The 18,960-nt window shown below is 45.0% G+C and overlaps 1 protein-coding gene across 2 annotated transcripts in view; it reads right to left on the bottom strand.

Annotated features, from left to right (window-relative positions):
* Positions 1-18,960, bottom strand: part of VPS50 (VPS50 subunit of EARP/GARPII complex) — an 85,119-nt gene that overhangs the window by 24,046 nt on the left and 42,113 nt on the right. For both annotated transcript variants that reach the window (XM_053409608.1, XM_053409607.1), the window contains exons 19-22: positions 17,208-17,326; positions 12,442-12,548; positions 5,748-5,869; positions 2,960-3,040 (exon numbers count right to left, since the gene is read on the bottom strand). In XM_053409608.1, the coding sequence (XP_053265583.1) occupies positions 2,960-3,040; positions 5,748-5,869; positions 12,442-12,548; positions 17,208-17,326 (429 nt within the window). The remainder of the gene's footprint in view (positions 1-2,959; positions 3,041-5,747; positions 5,870-12,441; positions 12,549-17,207; positions 17,327-18,960) is intronic.

The raw sequence follows: 18,960 nt of genomic DNA, 5'->3' as shown, positions 1-18,960 counted from the left end.
TCGTTAAGGCTTCTGCTACCCTCAACACTGGTGCATTCAGGAAACTGTCAGAAGGGAGAACCTACAGGTGCACATAGACTCTGCTTCCTGATGGTCTGCTGAACATGCAAATGCCAGTGCTGGAGAGCATACAGAAACTGGGAACAGGGAAGACAGACTCACCCACCCCCCTGCCTGCGCCCCCATGTACAGTGTACACATGGAGAAATACAGCAGCAAATACTTTAGGAATGTCTTGATAGTCCAACTTGTTACCCCTTGTCAAACGTGGCTCATTGTGTAGGGATGTGAGACAAAGCCTCCTCTGTAGTAATGTCTTGGTTTTGAAAATTCCCTTGCCCTGGTGGCATGAACAGCCACATCCCTGATGAACATCCGTCACTACTTAAGACATTTTTACTCACCCAGGTTTAAGACGGATCTAGTTAGCAGCTCTGGATTCTTAAATTGGAACGCTGTCAATTTTGATAGGTTTTCTGATCTTTCGTTTCCTTTAGACTTTATGGGAAAAGGTTTCCAATTCTGATCTCATAAGAGCAGTTCCCCCCCATTAAGCATGTACAGCATAAGTTCACTGTAGTGAAAAACAAACTAAATGAAAAACAAATAAGATTTTCTCTCACATGGAAAAAACTAAGGTCCATCTTTCTGTTTCTACCCCTGGAAATCCCATTGCTCTGACAAGCTCCTCCGCTTACATATTAACTGCTCTCATTTTTGTTCGGTCTCAGAAATAAAACTGTACCTAGGCTAAAACACAATATATAGATTAAATATACTGTGGGAAGTAAACAAAAAACAAAAAAACAACACCTTGGTGAGTACCTTTTAGACCAGCCTTCCACAACCTACAGCCCTCCAGATGTACTGAGCTACAACTCCCACCAGGTGACTGTTACCAAGCTCAGTTTTGGAAGGAGGCGGGGAATGAATCAGCATGCATAGTGAAGGCGATCACCCCCCAGAAACTGTGGGATGAAATGGAAGGAAACTTTGCTCACATAACCAAAGTTACTTGAATAGAGGCGCCAGGGATTAAACACAGAACCCTCTCCGGAAAAAGGAAGCCACAGCTGCCCCCATATAGAAGTTTATGGACTCTTGTTGTGCTTTAAAAAGCACTTTTATGACATGGGTTTCACAGACAGTATCTGTAAGCAGGAGCTATCGGGAATCTAGCATACCTGGTTACAAATCTTTCCTGGAGAATTCACCTTGGTTTTCAATTCCAATGTGTTTTCTATATGCGTCTGTCCACACCTGGGTTCATTATGAAACTACACCCATGGGGGGGGGGAATATATCAAAACGATCTCCCAATTATACAGATAAAGCCAAACCGAGGCTGCCAGCAGCTCTATGGTGCTTGAACCAGGAACTTGTTCTGTTCCCCCTAGTACCATTCTATTGAAAGCAAACAGCAGTGCACCAGAGCTGGTAAATAATTTGTCAAATTGAGGAAAGCAGCATTTGCCTGGTTTTACTGATCAGTTGCATTTGCGGTTTCCCCTTCCAGAAGGAGCTTCATGTAACCTGCCTAGTTAATTCCATTGCAGAATGTGAACACAGAATTGGTACCACATTACTTATCAGGGATATGTGCTTTTACGTTCTTTCAACAGTTGACAGGATAAACCGTGGTTCTCATACAGTAGATTCAATTCTTCCTGGAAGGAGGAGACCCATTTATACCAGCTGCTGACATAAAAGAGATGCAGTGTATCACAGTGGTATGAATAATGTCTTAGCTAAAAACAACAGCCAAATTATGTTGGTGTTTGGCTATAAGAAAAGACACACAAACAAATAAATCAACATCTATCAAATATTTCCACTGGCAGCTAACATGCTCTCAGAGGACAAGAGATAGATGGCAAGGCAAAAGTGGTTAGACTGACTTTTAGGTAGCCATTTTAGTACTGTAACATACAGCTTTTATAATCACACTTGAGACCAGACCTTCTATTATTAATAAAACATACTGCACTGAGTTTGGAACAAAAGCCTGTGATTCTCCACTGAAGAAAGGGGGAGAGGCAATTTCCATCAATTGCTCCTGCAGGAGCCCCTGGAGTTCCAACCCCCCATACACACATAGTTGTTCCAGGGGTTCAGGGGCCTTCTGTAACAGCGTGGGAAACTGGAAACAGAAAAAACCTCTGGACTGATGGTTTCTACTAATGTGATTCTGTGAAGGTACCCAAGTTGAAGTCATTAGGCTTTATTTCACATCACTGATACCAATAAATGTGGGTATCACATCGTGAAGCACAGAGAGCGAGAACTGAACTGTCTCATGTTTGGTCTCTCCAGGCTTATAATCACTAAAGGTGCTGTGGCCAGTTGCTGAAACCTTAGGCCCCAAAGGATGGGCATCTTCTGGAGGACTGTTGAGACAGAAGGATTCACAGGTAATGCAACTGCTGTGAAAAAACAGGCAGTGATTCCTAAAGGGAAAATCTTGTTGAATGCATGTTTTTTTAGCTTTCCATCTTTAAAAGTCATCTTGATGGCTTGGCTGAGGTAGGGGTATGAAATATAGGATAAAATCCCAATTATCATTGTAAGTTTTCAACTACCACCGCTTCACCACATACAGTCTCATGCTGTTTCTGAAATATACACAGGCATCAACTTTGCCAAATTTCCAAGTTTCTTCATTGTGGATCACCCAGTGGTATGGATCAAGAGGAACCAACAAGAGAGCCTAACTGGCAGCCAGGGCAGTCAAGCCAGGATTGGTGTAATATGCTCAAGCCGTCTTCCTGGCTGCTGAACTCTGCAGCAGCTGAAGTTTCTGAACCGTCTTCAGAGCCATCTCCACAAACCATGTGTTGTTGTAATCTAACATGGATTTAGTGCAATTACTCAGGATGGTGTACATCTGGTACAGCAACCAATGCAAAGCAGATATTGCTATTGCTCTTCCATTTCAATTACTCAAAGTCCTACAACTTACCAGATCAATCAGGCTCTCCTGTATTCTGTTGAGTGTGGTTCGAAGCCGGCTGCTGCTGAGTCCCAGTCCTGTCGTTTCAAACTGCAAGTAAGAGGGAATTCTAAGCAAGACAATTTGGATAGCATACAAATAATCCAAAGGAATTTTCCCATTTGCCTACATTCCATTGCCACATTGGATAAAAGCTCAGCATGACATGGTATTTCAATCAAAATTAAAAAGAGGTGGAAAAATGGGTGGGATGGGGAGGGAAGGCAGCAGCAACACACCCAACATTGCACTCATATAAAAAGAAAAACTAAGTTTCATACACTAGAACGACCACACACAATTCATACCGGACACATGAATTATCCACTGTATTAGGGGATAATTTTTTTCCAGAATACTTTATATTGCACTTTGGGAAGCCGTGTGCTTTGTATTCTTTGTGACAATGGCATCAAACGGCACCAGACACCTTTGCCACATGAAGAACAAATTTAATGCAAATCAGAATGAAGAACTGTACTTGCTACTTAGCAGCAATTACCTTCGTGCTCTAAGATAACTAGTTACATAAGATTTCCTTTTGAAAAGATTCAGTGAAGTTACACCTACACAAACATTTGTGATTATGAATCAAGCAGAAAATGTTCCAGTGTCATGGTTCACAAAGACCCAAAGCCATTCCATTAGAGGAATGAATTATACTAGCTCATCCTGTTGCAACTTACCACATTTTAAATTCAGTGGGAATTATAAGAGACCCAGACAGAGCTGCTCAGTGGACAAAACTACAGCGTGAAAACTAAGAAACATACATGCATTTCAAGGGTCAACTTCAACCATATTGTCAAAATATGGGTATGTGTTTCACACCAGGAATACATTTGTCAGTTCAGGAAGACACTCCTTTGCTTTGGATTCAACAGAACAGACCTTAACTATCATTCAAAAGCCACTCAAGCTAATGTACCTGTGCACTGGCCAAGTTACTCCCACTTATGTCCCACTGGGTAAGTGGCTTGAAGTAAACAAATGGCCTTGAATGATGGAAAAGGCTGAATATTTTAAATAGCGTGCCACTGTTATATGGGCAACTGAATATGGAAGAACACTTAAGGCAATCTGTGTTTCTTTATAGCACAGACATCTGCAGTGTGCGGGCTGAGATGACAGACTTTCATTTAGAGAAGTTTACAATAAAATTATTAATGTCTTCGGTCTTCAAAGGTTCAAAAACATTTCCTTTTCAATTTAGTGGGGCTGACCCTACTCAATGGTATCCCCAACACAGGCAGCTTATTGTAGGAGGGGGGTTGCACTCTATGGCCCTCAGGGTCCCCTCCCACACTACAATTCTATCATTCTTTTATTCTACTGGCCTAAAGGACATACCAAATTATTATTATTATTATTATTATTATTATTATTATTATTATTATTATTATTATTATTATTGGCAAAGTTGTTTGAGGTCTTCAGAGATGCTAGATTATCATATCATCTTTACAAGAAGGCTAAATTAAATTCATAGACCCTTTTCATAAGCTGTATGTTTCCCATGTGAACTGCTCTTCAAAAAGCCAAACAAGAAGGAACACTACAGTAGGAAACACAATGTTCAAAAATCCAACTCTTGCGCATTTACCTGCCTAGCACTGTGTTGTTCTCTGCTAGATGTGGAAAGTGTAGAACTGGGTAAAAGCTTTAAAATGCAAACAGGAGGTGCAAAGCGGGGGGGGGGGGGGATTAAAGAAAGAGCAGCAGAAACAGCCAATGAAAATCAAGTCAGTGTTAAAAAAACTATTTGCAGTTCATCTCTGTAAACAACCAAATCTCGATGTTATTACTCCTGCCAAAAGAACAGCCCTAGACAATTTGGAACCATGTGTGGATCTGTCAAGCAAATAAATGACTGATTTAAGATCCCATCCTGTTAAAGCTCGTGGGGCACTTGATTCTAGTATTTGCATTGCTTCTGGGATTCTCGCAACATGGAAAATATTGTTCCTTAGTACTAATATTCTGAACATATCTTTCAGATTTGCAAGTTAAAAATGAATAAACAAATGATCTGTGGCATGTGTGAAATGTATCCAGCTATTTAACACCTAGTTTCTCAATGCTGCGAAGTGCCTTCAGATTTGAAGGGTAGAGTGGGAACTGCCCTATATTCTTCTCCTAATGTTATCTTAAAAGGAACAAGAGACCTTGAGGAGCCTCATCCCTCCTTTATACGCTTTCAGTCACTGTAAGCAAAACAGCAGCATATCTCAGTACCATTTGGCACTCACATGCCATTGATTTCCATTGGAACTGCAGCTTACTCAGTCCTTATTATTACCACACAGCCACTACCCTGCATGTCTCATCCAAATTCCTCTTATTAGTCTGCCTGTGGGCAAGCTTGTGTAGGGTGGTTGTTGTTATGGGTTTTTTATGAGGGTTTCTTTCCTTGGTCTTGTTATGACATATTGAGAGAGCCCCCAAGTTAAAGGAACATCATATCTGAAAAGCAATTAGCTGAACAAAATGAATTATTCTAGCATGACCTCCATCTTCTCTCTCACAATATCACAAACCAGAAACCAATTTTTCCGTAATCCTCAGATTGTTTCCTCATAACAACATTTCTTTCTCTATGACATCTGGGAAGCAGAGATAGGTGTAAACCCTCGCACAGACCTTATACCATTTATACTTCTAGAATTGCAAATTAATATTCCAGCTATCGCTACCCCCTTATACTATTCCCCTCCACCATGCATGCATACACACTAATTAAACAGCAATATTTACTTACCGTGTCATTTCGGCCAAAAAACATATATATTGCATACATGTAGTAGTCAAAAAGCTGGGACATGAAGTGGATCACATCAAATGCAATTGGCTTCAAGATGTTCATCATCTGCATGTATTTGCCTTCAAAGACAAAAAAGAACACCACAAAAAGTTCAACTTTCCATGCCACATTTGTACGCTGATGTCAAACCAGCTTTTATAAATACATACATACTTATTATTAGTGAAATGCCCATACTGTAATGGTGATTGGCAAGGTGAGTGCAAGTGGATGCTAGAGGACTGAGTGTCTGTGTGCATCCCATGAAAATACAATACTGTAAATAATCCATGCTGGGCCTGCCCATTCTGCAATAGTGCCCCCCCCCACAATATTGGGTAGAATAGCAGCTATTTCCTAACATAACTGAAAGCAAAGGTCACCATAGGTTAGGAGCTAAACCAGAACTTTCTAAACTTTTCATGTTGGTGACACACATTTTAGACGTGCATCATTTCGCAACACAATAATTCAGTTTTACTAGCAAACTAGAGGTTAAACTACCGTATTTTTCGTTCTATAGGGCGCACCGGCCCATAGGACGCACCTTGTTTTTTTTGGGGGGGGGGGGGAAATGAATAAAAAAAAATTATTCCCCCCCCCAGCCACGGCTGCCGCCCCAAGCCTTGCGCACACCTGCCTGAAGCACGGGGCACCCTCCGGAGGGCTCCCCGTGCTTCGGGCTGCAGGCTGCCGCCCCAAGCCTCACGCGCTCGGCGGGACCTCCCGCCGGGCGCGCAAGGCTTGCAGACACTCGCCTGAAGCACGGAGAGCCCTCCGGAGGGCTCCCCGTGCTTCGGGTGACAGGCTGCCGCCCCAAGCCTTGCGCGCCCGTCGGGACCTCCCGCCGGGCGCGCAAGGCTTGCAGACACTCGCCCGAAGCACGGGGAGCCCTCCGGAGGGCTCCCCGTGCTTCGGACGACAGGTTGCCGCGCCAAGCCTCGCGCGCTCCCGCCGGGCGCGCAAGGCTTGCGGACACTCGCCGGGGCTGCAGGCTGCTGCCCGCAAGCCTTGTGAGCCCGCGGGAACTCCCGCCGGGCTTGCAAGGCTTGCGGATAGCTTCCTGAAGCCTGGAGAGCGAGAGGGGTCGGTGCGCACCGATGCCTCTCGCTCTCCAGGCTTCAGCGAAAGCCTGCATTCGCACCATAGAACGCACACACATTTCCCCTTCATTTTTGGAGGGGAAAAAGTGCGTCCTATGGTGCGAAAAATACGGTAACCCCTTTACAGTCCCAGGGAGCATTTCCACACACTGGTGGAGGAAGAGGGGGGCAGGAGGAGCACACCGCCCCCCGGCACCACAATCCCGGTGGGGTGCCATCGTGGCTGCCCTACCCCCTGCGCTGGGCACCACACCCCCGCAGGTGGCACATCACGCCCCTGGGACGTGTGCCATGCCCCCCGGGACGCACGCCAGCCACGCCCCCGCCTGCTGGAGCATGAAGCTCTGCCACTGTTTCCACGACACACCTAAACACTGCAGCCGACACACTAAAGTGTCGTGACACACAGTTTGGCAAGCTCCGAGCTAAACCTTATTCCTTCTCCTCGTTGTCCCTGGTTATAAACAGTTAAGCTTCTTCCCATTCACTCCATTCTAGGTTCCAATTCTTGATCATATTTAGTCTGCGTACAGAGCAAACTTTTAAAGCACATTCCCCTCACCCAAAGAATCGCAGGAACTGTATTTTACTCCTCAGAGAGCTACAATTCCCAGTACCTTTCATAAACTACAGTTCCTAGGATTCTTTTTTAGGAAGGATGTGCTTTCAAAGTGCTTTCAAAGTATGGTTGTGTGCACAGCCTAGATGTGTGGTGAAATGTTGGAAACTGGCATAGATAGGACAACCTTGCCGTGCAACAAAGTGTTGGCAGCGTGAAGCACTTCCCTGCTCAGGATTCCAGCCCCTCAGCTATCAATCAGTATTAAAGAGCCATGGAGCACTCTCAATTCTCACTGGGCTGTTTTGTGGTCCCCCCACTTAGGTTTTATTTCTAATACTGTTGCTGTTGTTGTTTTGCACTTCTGCAAATGACAAAGGCCTGCTAATACCTCTCCTCTTGGATGTGGGTGGCACCTAGATAAAAAGTGGCAATCACAGCCTGGACATCAGAAATAGAGGTAATGATAATCAACCTTGCGAAATCAGAACCCGGAAAGTTTAAGCACGTTTATGAAAAAAATACCGTACCACCATTTTTAGCTTAAGGCAGCATCTCATTTATTATAATACATTGTACTAGCCCATTAAATCTGCAATGAAAACTGTTAAGGCAATGAAATGCCCTAATGATTTTATGTTCCTAGATTACAAACATCCTTCTAAGCCTTGGTAGTCTTGAACATTTCCTAAAATTTTGCTCATTCTCCCTTTTTCCCTGGGCTTGCCCATCCTTGCACCTGTGAGCAGTCCCAATGTTACCGATCACATTTATGGAGAGAAATAACATCTGAAGCTGTTGGTAACTGATACGTATGTCAACGATTCCAATAACACCCAAGATAATCCCATGGGCCTGGATTTTCCAAACATCTCTTTCAATAAGAACATCTACTTAACAGAAAAGCTAGAAGATAGGACTTAAGAGTCTATGAGGAAGACAAGGAACTCTTCCCTAAATCTTGCCCCTGTAAAAACTTTTCTCCCTTGGATGCCAAGAACATTTCTCTATCACTACATCATTCTGCATCTTGACACTGTTCAGGCTCCAGGAACATTTCTTCTTCATTCCTTCCATAAGATAATGCCAATTTTTAAACTCTCTCCTATAAACCTAGTAGACAACCTTTTTTTTTTTTTTGCACTAAACAGGTATTTTGAAAAGGAATCACCAGAAAAGTCACCAACAGGACCATCAGCAGAGTGTGCCCCCCCCAAATCCCCCAGAATAACTAGAAGGGAAGGGAAGAACATTATGAGCAGCACTTGCAGTGAAACCAGACTTTTACAAAGATGCAATCAACTACACGCTTTTTTGACAAATTGTTTGCCATTGGCACATATTTCTTGGCAATCTGGATTCTAAAACAAGTGTGATATTAAGACTTCCAGGCAAAACTATATGGGGTGAGTTATTTTTTAATATTTAAAAGCCTGCAACTTTTATGTTTTTGGTTTACTATATAATTTGTCAAGTGCTTATGGATGCGTTTAGAATAATTTCATGATAGGCTCTCACAGTAACAGAGTTTACATGGCCGTGGGTAATTCTTACATAGCATAAAATCCTACAGTTATGATTATCACAGTTAAAATTTCCATTACACGATGGTTCACTGCAAGACGTCTTTTCCAGCTCTCACAAGCTGGAACCACCAAGGGGAGGGGGCAATAGCTCACATTAACCTTATCTCAAATAGATTATGGAGGAGTCATCCAAGTCTGCCCTTAAAGTCTGGCAGAAAAAGAGATAACAGAAATGTATTTCTGTTTTATGTTTTGTGTGAGAAATTAAGCAGCAGAACACATAATGAACCATATAGTAATATCTTAGAGGTGTTACTCAAGGTGTTTGTAAATTGCAATATAGCTTCAAGAAAAATCGCAGTGGCCCATGCAAGATTGATTTATTTATTTTCATTGCAATTTACTGCTTGATTGTAAAAACAACAACCAAAAAACACAAAAGCTCAAGCAGTTTTTAAAAACCTCAAAGCATCCCAGATTTCTAAGTCAGTGTTCACTGCCTTTTTCATGCTTTTTTTTTAAAAAAAAGGATATCCATGCTTTTTACTCTTTGCATATCTTCACCTAGAAATTTCCTTTCATGCTGGAGTTGGATAATGCATGAAAAGCCCAGTTTTACAATTTCTTACCCTAACGTGTCTCACAGGGTTATTGAAAGGATATATAGATTCTACAAGACTTTTTGTGCAACAAAAGCACAACGGACATGCCAATTAGTAATTATCAAATACAGAATAGGGAAAAGCATTTTTAACCCCTTCCCCCGCCTTTAGAACACTGACACAGCAAAATATTTCATGGTAGGGTTAGTTTCAACAAATAACTTTTGCATATCCACTATTCTTTACTTAGGTACCTGTTTATAAAACCATGGCTGCAGTCCAAAGAGCCTATTAAGGCATATAAAGTTCAGGGATAGAATCACAGAATTGTAGAGACCCTGAGAGTCATCTAGTTTAACTCCCTACAATGAAGGAATCTCAACTAAAGATAACAGATGGCCATCCAACCTCTGCTTACAAAACTCAGTTGAAGTCTCCCATGACTACTATATTTCTCCTTTTTGAATGTTTGGTATTCTGCTCTAGGAAGGCATCATCCAAGTCTTCAGTCTGACTTGGGAGATCCATAGCAGACACACACAGTAAGGTCACCGATGTTTCCCTCTACCACAATTTTTAGCCATATACTTTCTATCTGCCTTCCATGCTCCAGGTTATTGATCTGAGAGACAACACTTTATCATCTGTGCTTTAGATAATGCATTCTTTCAATATTCCCTAAATACACTGGAATATGGCCAGTTCTACCCCATAATGGCCAACCTAGCTAGGGATATCCTTTGAAGAAGCTATGAAGGAAGGAAATAAAGAACAACCAAAGAACTGGGAGTTCGGGCACAAAAATCTTTCCTCACATTTCTGGCTTGTAAGTAATGAACAACATAATCTTTGCCAAATTAATTTAAACTCCGTAAAGAATGATTTTTAGACGGCAATTCTGCATGTTCTTCAACCAGATGTGTCAACAGTCTTATTAGTTCAGAGAAAGATACCATGCGTTTGGCCAAGAAATATTGAGCAATATTTATCAAATTATTACTGCAGCATCCCAGAAGAGCTCAGAGTGCGTAGGTTATGCTCACAAAGGCAATGTTTTCCCAGAGTCTAACGAAGTTTCAGGTAACAGCATGGGGAGAACAAGATTGCTGGCAAGGATGCATGGAAATGAGGTTCCACACAACACAATTCAATTACATTCCCTCGTGTCCATCAGATGAAAATCCATTTACCTACATTGTAGATTAAGGTAATGACTTCATGTGATAACTTTTTGTTCTAAGCATCGTAAAAGGCAATAAAAAGCCCCCAAACACCGAAGGACTTTCTGTTACACCAGTCAGTGAAAAAGCACATTTGTGGGAACACACGTTGGCTCAGTACAAGTATTCTCCAAGGTTTGCATCCTAGCTAACATTAAGTAGTGGGCGTTGTAACCAAATTACAGCATGTCTGACACATCGCCGCCTGTTAAATAAAACCTTACATTCACAAGAACATAAGAAGAGCTCTGCTAGCTCAGGCCAGTGGCCAGTCTAGCCCATCATCTTGTTCTCAGTGGCCAAACAGATGCCTATGGAAAGCTGAAAGCAGGACCTGCTCTCCCATCTGATTCCAGCAACTGCTGCTCAGAAGCACACTGCATCTGGTATGGAGACAGCATACAGGCCCGAGGGTTTGTAGGCACCCTCCATGAACTTGTCTAATCTTCTACTGAAGCCATAGGAGCCAACTCCTAGGGGCCGGGGTCCCTTCGGCCCCCCAAATAAAACATTTGAGGGGTTTCCTCCCAAAGTTGATGGGCATTGCCATTCAAATGGTGTCTGTGTGCCGTGTCGTATGATCAATTATGTGGTTATGTGGGGCGGGACTTACCTGCCTAGGCCCCCATATTTTATTTAACGGCACCCCTGATTGAAGCCATCCGAGTTGGCAGCCATCGCTGCTTCTTCTGGGAAAGAATTCCATAGTTTATCTAGGCCAGTGATGGCCAAACTTGGACCTCCAGCTGTTTTGGGACTACAATTCCCATCATCCCTGACCACTGGACCTGTTAGCTAGGGATGATGGGAGTTGTAGTCCCAAAACAGCTGGAGGGCCAAGTTTGGCCATCACTGATCTAGGCTCTGTGCAAAGAAGTACTTCCTTTTGTCTGTCCTGAATCCATGGGATGTACTTGAATTCTATTATTATAAGAGATGGGGAGGGGAATGCACTCTATCCATTTTCTTTATACCACACATAATTTTATACACTTCCTATCATGTCGCCTCTTAGGAAAATAAAGAAAGTTGAACACGTGCCAGATATACTCCAATCAGCATGGATATTATATGCCAGACACTGGAAAGACTACAGAAAAACAGCTAAAATATGGGAGCAGTTGAGAGCTAATGAAGCTAAAAAGGGTGGTAGGAAAAGGAAGAGCACTATAAGGAGGCATTGATTGCCTGAGAACCCCAGGTTAATTACATTAAACAATAGCTAGGGACTGATTGCACACACCTGTGAAAATGTTGTAAGATAATGTGGTGGATTACTAAATGGGAATATTTTCATGAAGCCTTTTTGAAATGAAGCATATTCCATTCTTTGAATTAATCGTTATTACTAGTTCTCCCCTCCTGGTGTGCTTTTGCCGTGCTTTTCTTTTGTAAATATACTGCAGAATCTCTTCATGATAAATTATCTTGCAATCTTTTATCATTTTTGTTTCACATCGTAATTTTTGTATTTTTTGGTAACAAAAATGTAACAGCAATGGCAACTCAGAACTATTCAAAGATGAGACCATGACACTCCTGCTATAAAGTTTTAAAAGCAGGGCAATTCTAAATATAAAACACACACACACTGATAAAACATGCAGGTTGTATTAAGAAAGCAAGAAACCATTTCACTTACCAACAAGTCTTATTACATTCAGTGTAGTGTTGGTCAAAATGGGAGCGTTCACCTTACTGAGGCAATAATCTGATCGCTTCCTGCTTCTCAAAGTTTCTCGAGAAATACTAGGTAGAAAAATTATTAGGTATAAGTACACAGACATGGACCACACAGATGGGGAAGTTAATGTTCCGTTTATATTTTGTTCTTGCCACTAAAGGAGCAGAGTATAATAATGTTTTGTAAGTAAACACGCTGCTATGCGGCCCCTTGGAAAGCTGCCCAGAAGGAAATACGGCCCTTCAGGCTAAAACAAGTTCTCTAGCCCAGATCTAGAAATGAAGGGGCTTAAGCATCCTTCTGAACAATTTGCATTCGGGGTAGATATGGGTGGCCCAGTAATGGCAAGGCTTTGACTGGAATTAAGAAGTACAGTGGTACCTCGGGTTAAGTACTTAATTCGATCCCAAGGTCCGTTCTTAACCTGAAACTGTTCTTAACCTGAAGCACCACTTTAGTTAATGGGGCCTCCTGCTGCCGCACCGCCGCTGAGCAATTTCTGTTCTCATCCTGAAGCAAAGTTCTTAACCTGAGGTACTATTTCTGGGTTAGTGGAGTCTGTAACCTGAAGCGTATGTAACCTGAGGCACCACTGTATTGGGAGTTAGGTAAAATGTTACTTTCATTTTGAGAGAATAAAATAAAAGATGGCTCCTTTAGTCGGAACAGAACATCGCTTCCTAGTAGCCTCGGGCTTCCACACCTGTTTATCTATCTTCTACAACAGGAATACATTTATCACCTCATACCCTTAGTAATTAAGTCATACTGAAGTCATGCCTAATTTCAATTTTGCCAATTAACAAAAGGATGGGGAAAAAAAGGTCTTAGCCCAAGCGCTTAAAATGATAAATGGCTTTATTTTAGCTGGAGCGTGCAGCATTTTAATTTCTTCATGGAATAATTATCGGAGCTACAAAGGCCAAGCAAAGCTCTTGCTGACTTTTTAGCTATGAAGATCATGTGGATGTAAAAGCTTTAACGCTAATGCCTCCATTTGCAAAGATCTATTTTCTCATTCCCAAAGTAGCATTCATTTGCCTCCACGTTGTTACTAATCTGCCTTGTAAGATGCTAAACGGAGTTGTGCAGCTTCCACCCATTTTAGATCTCCACCTTCTCTAACCTGTAAACTAGAGGAGATGGACTTGCAGCAGAAAATGGTCTTGGGCAATGGTACCTGCTCACCTCTAAACCTTGGTTTATTACCCCTCTTAAGGCTCCCAAACTACCGTATTTTTCGCACGAAAGGACGCACCGGTCCATAGGACGCACGTAGATTTGGGGGGGGAAATAAAGGGGGGGAAATTTATTTTCCCCCCCCAGGCGCGGGGCTAGGGCGGGGGAAGCCTGAGCTTCCCCCTCCCCCAGAACGGGACCCAGAGCCATGCCGAAGCTGCGCGCAGCTTTGGCATCGCTCTGGGAGCTTGCGGGGCTGGGGGAGGAGGAAGCCCTCCGCCAGCCTCCAAACCATGTCGGGAGACAGCGGGATGGCGCGCTGCGCCTCTCCCGCTGTCCCCCGAGTTTGCGGGGCTGTCGACCGGGAGGAGCAGGCTTCTCCCCGTTGCCAGCCTTCTAGCCAAGTCGGGGGACAGCAGGAAGGGCGCGCTGCGCCTCTCCCGCTGTCCCCCGAGTTTGCAGGGCTGGCAACGGGGAGGATCAGGCTTCTCCCTGTCGCCAGCCTTCTAGCCAAGTCGGGGGACAGCGGGAAGGGCGCGCTGCGCCTCTCCCGCTGTCCCCCGAGTTTGCAGGGCTGGCGACGGGGAGGATCAGGCTTCTCCCTGTCGCCAGCCTTCTAGCCAAGTCGGGGGACAGCGGGAAGGGCGCGCTGCGCCTCTCCCGCTGTCCCCCGAGTTTGCAGGGCTGGCGACGGGGAGGAGCAGGCTTCTCCCTGTCGCCAGCCTTCTAGCCAAGTCGGGGGACAGCGGGAAGGGCGCGCTGCGCCTCTCCCGCTGTCCCCCGAGTTTGCAGGGCTGGCGACGGGGAGGAGCAGGCTTCTCCCTGTCGCCAGCCTTCTAGCCAAGTCGGGGGACAGCGGGAAGGGCGCGCTGCGCCTCTCCCGCTGTCCCCCGAGTTTGCAGGGCTGGCGACGGGGAGGAGCCGGCTTCTCCCCGTCGCCAGCCTTCTAGCCAAGTCGGGGGACAGCGGGATGGCGCGCTGCGCCTCTCCCGCTGTCCCCCAAGTTTGCAGGGCTGGCGACGGGGAGGAGCAGGCTTCTCCCCCCGCCAGCCTTCTAGCCAAGTCGGGGGACAGCGGGATGGCGCGCTGCGCCTCTCCCGCTGTCCCCCGAGTTTGCAGGGCTGGCGACGGGGAGGAGCAGGCTTCTCCCCCCGCCAGCCTTCTAGCCAAGTCGGGGGACAGCGGGATGGCGCGCTGCGCCTCTCCCGCTGTCCCCCGAGTTTGCAGGGCTGGCGACGGGGAGGAGCAGGCTTCTCCCCCCACCAGCCTTCTAGCCAAGTGGGGGACAGCGGGATGGCGCGCTGCGCCTCTCCCGCTGTCTCCCGAGTTTGCGGGGCTGGCGACGGGGAGGAGCCGGCTTCTCCCCCCCCCCGCCAGCCTTCTAGCCAAGTCGGGGGACAGCGGGAAGGGCGCGCTGCGCCTCTCCCGCTGTCCCCCGAGTTTGCGGGGCTGGCGACGGGGAGGAGCAGGCTGCTCCCCGTCGCCAGCCTTCTAGCCAAGTCGGGGGACAGCGGGATGGCGCGCTGCGCCTCTCCCGCTGTCCCCCGAGTTTGCAGGGCTGGCGACGGGGAGGAGCAGGCTTCTCCCCCCCGCCAGCGTTCTAGCCAAGTCGGGGGACAGCGGGATGGCGGCGTTCCGCCTCCCCGCTGTCCCCCGAGCTTGTGGGGCTGGCGGTGGGGCTCTCCTGAAGCCTGGAGAGCTTGAGGGGTCGGTGCGCACCGACCCCTCTCGCTCTCCAGGCTTCAGCGAAAGCCTGCATTCGCACCATAGGACGCACACACATTTCCCCTTCATTTTTGGAGGGGGGAAAATGCGTCCTATAGTGCGAAAAATACGGTATTTGAATTCCTTAACTTCTTCGGCTCATAGATATGCCTTTGTAAAGGCAAGATTCAACACGTTCCCATCGAACGTGCTGTGAAATAGATTCTCCAATGGACAGATATCGCTCTTATGTGATTGTAATTGTGGGGCACCGGAATCGTTGCATCACATAATTTTTGATTGTGCTTTTCACTCGTCGGCCAGGAGCAAGTTTCTTGCTCAATATCTAAAGGGAATTGCCGATGATACGAATGAAGACAAACTGAGATATCTATTAAATGATGATGACCCCCTAAGATCACTCATGGTTGCCAGATTCTTGATCAGCGTCCTATCCCTAAAGAAGAGAAACGGACTCCTGTGCGGCTCGGATAATCTCTTTAAACTATGATCTATGTTTTAGGATGTAATTAGGTGATTTCACCATTGATGTCTTCTACTAATTTATGAGTAGAGGGCGATGTTTATCTTACAAATTTATTGTAATGTATGATGTTGGTCTTTTGTTTTTGTTTTGCTTTGGTTCTTGTCTGTTTCTTGTAAGTCTTGGCGGTTTTAAATTTGGAGGTTTAAGTACATTATGTTGGTATGGGAAACTGTCGTGTGATGGGCCAATGGCCGTAATAAAGATACTACTACTACACCTTCTCTAATCTAAGAACATCAGAAGAGCTCTATTGGATCAGGTGAGTGGCGCACCTGTTCAGCATCCTGCTCTCACAGTGGCCAACCCAGATGCCTGTGGGAAACCAGCAAGCCAGACCTGAGTACAACAGTGCTCTCGCCTCCTGCGGTTTCCAAGCAATTGAAATTCAGATGCATACTCCCTCCAACAGTGGCGGTAGAAAACAAAGATATCAGATTTAGGAGCCTCTGACAACCTTTTATCCTCCATGAATTGGTTTTTTTAAACCCATCCAAGCTGGTGGCCATTGCTGAGAGAAGGACTGCTTGCTCCTATATGAACCTGGCTGCTCTCTAGACATAGTCAGATGCTCTGCTTTGGGTACCACCACCACCTTCAGAACTAATGCAGGTCACAACCAGATGTGGGGCTTTCCCCTGTAACAGTTTAAAAAACTTCCAAGGTGGCTGATAAAAAGCATGAACATCAAATAGTGCTTTTCCAAACAGTGTTCCGGAGTTCCTCAGTTGACTATCAAGGGTTCCCTAGTGAGAAGATCAGTAATAGCAGACAAGCTTTGCTTAACCATCACTTGCCCATCACTGCCAAGAGCAGCTGTAGAAGCTTGCTTGCTTCCTGTCCTTTAACATGCATGCTCAGTTTACACAGGTACATGGTTAACAACTAACAGGCCTAGGCAATTCTCTCTTTATACCAAGGATGGCTATCCTGTGGCTATCCCAGATGCTGCTGGACTCCAACTCCCATCATCCCTGACAACTGGCCATGCTGGCTGAGGCTGATGGGAGCTGGAGTCCAAAAACAACACGAGCGTCGCAGATGACGCATCCCTGCTTTTAAACAGATGGCATCCTAGAACATGGACCCAGAATACTCTGCACTACGCAGGGGCTTTCGTGGCATATATCTGGCACATAGGGAGTGTTCCTCGCTAGACAAATGGATGTAGAAAGAGTTACCTTAAGATATGCATGGGGGGGGCTTTCGAAGTCCCACTAAGGATGAGTTGACAGTATATATGTTTATGCTTAAGCATGTCAGAAAAAATAAGTTATGAAATGTATGTTCAAGGTACCTTTTTACCGGGGCATCTCCAGTCTGTTCATCAACATAGTCTCTCTTCAGTTCTTCAGGAACGTCGCTATCGCTGTCATACTCTTGATAGGCACTCTTTTCCTGCTCATCCGATTCATACTATCAAAATAAACCGTAAGCGCTTTCAGCTCCTGTGCAGTAACTCAGAAGGCACATAAAACGCCTCAGTGGTCCTTAGACTTTAATTCCGTACACGGAGCAACGTTGTCTGAAGTTAAGATACTGTTCCTGTCATTCTTCCCCTGGTGAGTGGCAGATACCTTGCTCACCAGACAAAAACTTCTTCTTCAAAAAAGACAACTACAGTACTATAGGTTTTTTACACAGCAAATAATATCTGGACTAGTCAGATTCAGTTCTGGATAGATAGATAGATAGATAGATAGATAGATAGATAGATAGACAGACAGATAGACAGACAGACAGACAGACAGACAGACAGACTGGAACTTGCACTCATTTTCTTTACACAATTGTAACCTTACAATTGTGGGGGATTAAATAACTAAATGGAGAGCTGGGAAAACCCACTGTTCTCTGCTCCCCATTTATTCACACACACACCCCACACACATACTGGGTCCCAGTGAGTTTATCTTACAGGCTTCGGGAAGAGAGGAGGGCTCTGACAGCATTCCAGAGCCCTCCCGCCATCTTCCCTAAGCCCCGCAAGCAAGGCGGTGCCTTCCTTACCAGACTCTAGGAAAGGGGCGTGAGGGTTCTCTGAGAGTCCTAGAGGCCGGTAAGAAAGGTGCCTCCTCACTTACCACAGTCCGGGAAGGTCATGGGAAAGCCCATGGAATATCATGGGTCCCTCTCACGACCTCCCTAGACCCCTCATGGGGGTAGAGGGCGATTCCAGGGGTTCCAGACTTTGCACAATTTTGCCTTTTCAGGTGGGCCCCTGGAACTGAACCCTCACCTAAGTGGCAAGCCCACTGCATTGAATGAGCCACAGGGTGGGACAGACGAGAAATCTAAGCAAAACAAGCATAATTGTGATAAATTGTTTGAAAGAAAAATGCTGAACGCTGAACCACTACCAACAGCAGCTTTCAGTTAAGTAAGAGAAACAATGCAACTAAACTTTTGATCCGAATATAAGAGGCTGCAAAATGATAATAAATTGCAAACCACCATAATTTAAAATATTTGCTAAGTCCTGTCCAGGAAATTAAAGCCACATGTAAGATTAATAAAACTCATTTTTTAATGTCTGCAGATCTAACAACTGCCCAACCAAATTTGAGGAAAACATGCATATAACTCATTTTCTTCAGCGTTCTAGTTCCTTCCTCACAGAATGTTCTGTATCCCAAGTGTCACAGAGAACACAAAACAGAAAGAAAGAAAGAAAGAAAGAAAGAAAGAAAGAGCCCTGTACAAATTCATTTTCATGACAGTCTGATAATTCACTAATTATCCAGATCCTGGAGAGTGGGGATGCACCACAGCAAGTACTAACCAAAACAAGGTGAAACAGCAAGCCTTGCAGAACTACATATGTCAGCCTCCATAATAGAATAGAAGTCAGTATTACCATGGGCAATCCAAAACAAGGTTGCAGAAAATATATACTACAACTTACAGAAAGTCATAGCCAGTTGCTGGTATATGTGATCATTGCGCCCCCTAGCGATCTGAGAATGTGTCAGTTCCGTGATGATAGTAGGACCAATCAGTTACTTATAGGAAAACACAACGCGACTCGCATTGTAGCAACAGAAAGGCCA

Source organism: Podarcis raffonei, chromosome 12, assembly GCF_027172205.1.
Source record: "Podarcis raffonei isolate rPodRaf1 chromosome 12, rPodRaf1.pri, whole genome shotgun sequence".
NCBI lineage: Eukaryota > Metazoa > Chordata > Lepidosauria > Squamata > Lacertidae > Podarcis > Podarcis raffonei.
This window is presented reverse-complemented; position numbering and strand designations above follow the sequence as displayed.